Below are 4471 nucleotides of genomic sequence, written 5' to 3'. Positions count from 1 at the left end.
TATATGCAAATAACCCTCCTAAATCAGAAGTATCCCTGCCCCAGGCCAGAGTGCATAAAGAATCACAATGGTTTGTCATCATATCCCAGCTATAAGACCAGACTCTAAATTCTACATCATTGACGAGTTGTAAAATGTTAACCGTGAGGCAAACTGTTAAAATATGCATTACCTACAGGTAAGAAGGTTGAAGTTCACACATGACAAAATACTGGGTATTTAGCATTTAGTGAGATCATTCCCTGATCCTCATTTTTGCACCAAGAGGAAGGAATAAATCCAAAAATCAAAAACAAGCAAACAAACAAAAAAACCACATAAACTAATCATTAGCTTTTTATTTCTCCTCAGACAAGTGATCTGAACCAGCCAAACTAGAATCTTTCTGCTTTCGTAGAGACAGATCTTTACCTATTTGTGTATCTGGCAACTGGACGTTGTGAGGTTCTCTGCAGCCAGCATGCCCCTCCTTCCATCACATAACTACAGGGATCTTTGAGCTTTGCAGGTATTTCCCACACAGTGATAAGCAAAAGGTTTTTTTTTTTTCCTTTTTTCCTGGAAAGAGAGGCAAGAATCCTGTTGTTAAGTGATTCCTCAAGGCCCTCTTAACTCTAGAACAACCTGATATCCTAGTGTGATATTTTCACTAGATTTGGTTAAATTCTGTTGTTTAGGGATTCCTCAAGGCCCTCTTGACTCTAGAATAGCCTGATATCCTGGTGTGATATTTTCACTAGATTTGGTTAAATCTTATTTTCTGCACTTCTGAGTGATCCACGAGTTAAAAAGAAAAGGAAAAAAAAACATTTTTTTTAAGTTTAAAAGAGAAAGGAAAGTGCTAGAAAAGAATCCTCAGGAACTTATCTGAACTCCAGGTGTAACATTCCCTTCCCAGGGTGTCCTACCCCTGTCTCCAACAAAGACTGCTAGGGCATGTGGAGAAGGGTGGGTCCTAAATTGTTTGCTTTGGGCAAAGCGAGCTTCCTTCAGTGGTTTCCGAGGGAGTGCTGTATTCCTTAACACATGGCCCATCCATCCTCCTTGGCCTTGGAGACCTCACAACTTTTTGGCACTGTCATGGCATGCTGCTGCCCTGATGGTGGTCCCAGCCAAACCCCGGTTGCTGACCCTGCGGACCAGCACTTTGGAAACGGGGATTTTTGTTCTGGGCATCTCACTCCTGGCTGGTTGCTGGTGCACCACAGGATGGCTGGACGGAAGGTTGGAGAGATGTTTGATGCTAATAGGGATTTTAGAGTCCTTCAGCAAGCTGCCTGGTGTTCTCAGTGGACAGGTGATGGTGCCTGGAGACACCGGCTTTAGCCGGGACAAGCAGGGTGGGTCCTCCGTGGCAGGAACAGCAGCTGAGCTTCCTTCGGGTTCAGTGTAGAGATCATAGAGAGCATCGCCACTGTCGCTATCCCTGGGAATGACGGCCTTCTTACTGCTGCTGGCGCTATCTTCTTCTGGACCAGGAGTGGTGGAGTCCCAGTAGCCCTCGTCGCTGTTAGGGACGCCTTCTTGATGCTCCTTCTCGGGGTGCTTGGGCTCCTCCTTCTGCTGAGGATCAATGGGGATCTTGTGGAGCCTCCTGCGCTTGACAGAAGACACGTCCTTGGCTACTTCCCCGCACCGAACATCATTGGAGGTCTCAGGGGCCAGCTTGGTGTCTGAAGCAGTGGCCGCCTTCGCGGCGCCCTCTTGGGGCCCTTGTCCTTGGTCCTCGGTCTGGGACAACATGTCCCAGAATTCCGGGAGATAGGTGTCGTCCACCTCATCTGGGCTGGCCATCTCCTCCCCTCCTCCTTGGTAGGCCACCTCGCTGGGGTTCTTTTTAGAGAGCACTGGCTTGCCTGGCCCGGGGGCATGCTTGTCACAGCTGGGACCTGCCTCTTCTTCTGGGTCTGCAATAATATCTCCACAGCCTGTAAGAGAGTCAAAGCTTTTCAGTGAAGTCACGTCAGAAAACATCAAACAAATACGATCTGCCGACGGGTCTGAGGGTGGATCAACAGAGGAAGGGTCAGGGACGGCAGACGCCCGGCCGCTGCCACCTTCGGAGTCGACAAGGGGGACGGTCTTTATTGGAACGTCACCTGTCCTGGAAGCATCCTCGGCCGCCTGGACCTCACCAGCTCCCGACTCGAGGGCTGCCCCGGGCTTCTCCGCGCGCCAATGCCCCTCGGCGTCCTCTCCCCGGGCGCTTTGGTCGCCAAGGCCGGCGGGGCTCGCGGCCTCGAGGCAGGTCCGCGCCGGGGCGCGCTCGGCGGACGCGGGCGCCTGCTCTCCCCCTTCGGGCTCACCTGCTGCGTGTCGCGGGGCGTCCTGGCCCGGGCTGTCCGGGCGGCGCGCGGTTCGGGGCGGCTCCTCCTTGACGCACTCCAGGCTGGCGGTGAGCGAGCCGGGCAGGACTAGGCTGCCCGGGCCCGCCGCGCGCGCCGCCTTCTCCTCCTCCTCCTTGCCGCGCTTGTCCCTCCGGTGCCAGCGCATGCTGCTGAAGATCCCTTTCAGCCCCCTCTTTTGTTTGCCGCCAGCCTTGCTCGCCTCGGCAGGGTCCCCCTTGCCGGTCTCCGATCGCCCGTTCTTTTTCAGCAGGGAGAAGAAGCTGTGGGACTTGGCCACCGAGCTGCTGGCCAGGGAGCCCAGGCCAGGCCCGGCGGCTTTGGGGGGTCCGGGGTTTGGCCGGGCCCCACCGTGATCGCCTCCGCCGGGCGGCTCCTCCTTCTTGCTGCCCTCCAGCACCAGTACCTCCGCTAGTCCGTCGTGGGTCCTGCTTCTCACCATCCCCGTCGGCCCCGCGCTCTTCCCATCCCCTTTGTTTTTGACCCGAAAAATGCTGGGCATGGTGCCCCCCGATTTCCTCTTCTTGAATAACTTGAACGCAGCCTTATTGATCTTCCCCGACGGCGGCTCTGCGGCGGGCGTCTCCGCGGCGCACTCACAATGCGAGTCCATGTCTGCGGCGAGGGCCCCGGCCTGCTCCTGCCTCCTGCAGACCCCCGCGCGCGCGCCGCCGCCGCCGCCGCGCTCGCTGACAGCCGCGCCGCCGCCGCCGCCGCGGCTCCTGCCCGTCTCCATGGAAACCGAGCGGGATCAGCGGCTGTCGTCAGCCGTAGGCTCGCGCCAGGCCACTGTCACCCGCGTTCTAAATCAACCTGAGCGGCTCTCGTTGCTGCTGCTGCTGCTGCAGCTGCTGCTGCTGCTGCGCCGTGGCTGCTGCGACTGCGGCGGTCGAAGCGCACAGACCCGACTATCTCCACTCCTGCCGAGGGCTTATATAATACCCTGGGCGCCGCATAGGTTTTTTTGTAGCAAGAGCCCTCGTCAGAGACTTGAGCTGAAAGGAAAAACAAAATGAAATTCGCAGTTATGGGACTTCGGATCCCAGTGCCTCGACTCTCAGGTTCCTGCTCTAGCCTAGCTTTTTCTGGGAGTCCAGTTTCAGACATCAACACATGTTCGCCCACGCCCCAAAAGAACAAGTCCATTTCCTTTTATCATCTATCTCAGAATCCATGCAGCCTCCTGTCTCTCTCGGGTCCTTCACATAGGTCTTAGCGTGTGATCTTTAAGCCCAGAAAGAGCCATGCCAATCTGTCCACGCCTGTGTCGGATCCTGTGCTAAGTGTGTCCTCCGGGTTGATGCTGCATTCGGATCGTGTGGATCTGATTCCCGTTACAGAAGCAACAGTCAGATGGCGGTTAGCAGCTCTCAGTAACGAAAGTGTAGTAACAGTCCCTGGTCCTTGGGAAATCCTGAAGCTTTTATCCCACACTCCAGTGACATAGGGCTGAAGTCACAGAAGTCACTGTCCAGCCTACAGTTGGTCACAATAGAATAAGCAGACTGAGAGCTGAACTTGGAAGGCTCTGGTTTCCCTACAAGTGGGCCTTGGAGGCCTGGGTTCTACCTTCCTCTTCCATTCAGGGGTGTGGTAAGTATGTCTGTCCCTGCTGTGCCCACCCTTGCCCTGGATCCAAACACCCCGGGACCCACTTGCCATCCTCCCCAATGGCACAAGAAAAAAAAACAAAACAGACAGGCGTCTAGAATCAAAGAAAACTCATTGCAGAGAACAACCCTGTCTGGGGAACTTTCCTGTGTTCTGACTTTGAAGATGTCGGATAATATTGTAACTTTTCTTAATCAAGGGCTTATCAGCAAAATAGGGAGGGATTTGGAAAAATATTTTTATAATGTTTAATAACGTTATTCTTAAATGTTATTTGCTTATAAATACTATTTACATATGTATACAAGCGCCAGTCTTTCCTACTTCTCTTATACTTATTTTCTACGGGTTATTTATATTAAACAGATTCTGTTGTCGGCCATGGCAGCTTCCATGGTTCACGTCTAGGCTGTGGAGTTCAGAGCAGTACACTGCCCTTCCTCATTTTGGTAAAAATGCTTGAAACTGAGATTGGGTTCAATGGAGCTTTCTGCTCTGAGTTCTAACCCCACCAG

The 4471-nt window shown here is 53.7% G+C and overlaps 1 protein-coding gene across 2 annotated transcripts; it reads right to left on the bottom strand.

The window, feature by feature from the left end:
- Positions 1 to 311: 311 nt before the first annotated feature.
- Amer2 (APC membrane recruitment protein 2) lies at positions 312 to 3081 on the bottom strand. 2 transcript variants are annotated; one of them, XM_075948971.1, is made up of 2 exons: positions 2307 to 3081; positions 312 to 1928 (listed from the first exon to the last, which is right to left on the bottom strand). In XM_075948971.1, exons 1-2 carry the CDS (start codon positions 3079 to 3081, stop codon positions 1060 to 1062), a joined length of 1644 nt encoding a protein of 547 aa, XP_075805086.1. In that variant the 3' UTR covers positions 312 to 1059. The 2 variants fall into 2 exon arrangements, with proteins under 2 accessions (XP_075805086.1, XP_075805085.1); XM_075948970.1 differs by having other exon boundaries at positions 919 to 3081.
- Between the last annotated feature and the right edge of the window lie 1390 nt (positions 3082 to 4471).

Source organism: Microtus pennsylvanicus, chromosome 15 (assembly GCF_037038515.1).
Source record: "Microtus pennsylvanicus isolate mMicPen1 chromosome 15, mMicPen1.hap1, whole genome shotgun sequence".
Taxonomy (NCBI): domain Eukaryota; kingdom Metazoa; phylum Chordata; class Mammalia; order Rodentia; family Cricetidae; genus Microtus; species Microtus pennsylvanicus.
The sequence above is the reverse complement of the archived record's forward strand: the minus strand, read 5'-3'. Positions and strand labels throughout refer to the sequence as shown.

Excerpts from the sequence above, each read along its gene's own strand:
- Amer2 (XM_075948970.1), bottom strand. The coding sequence starts at position 3,081 with ATGGAGACGGGCAGGAGCCGCGGCGGCGGCGGCGGCGCGGCTGTCAGC.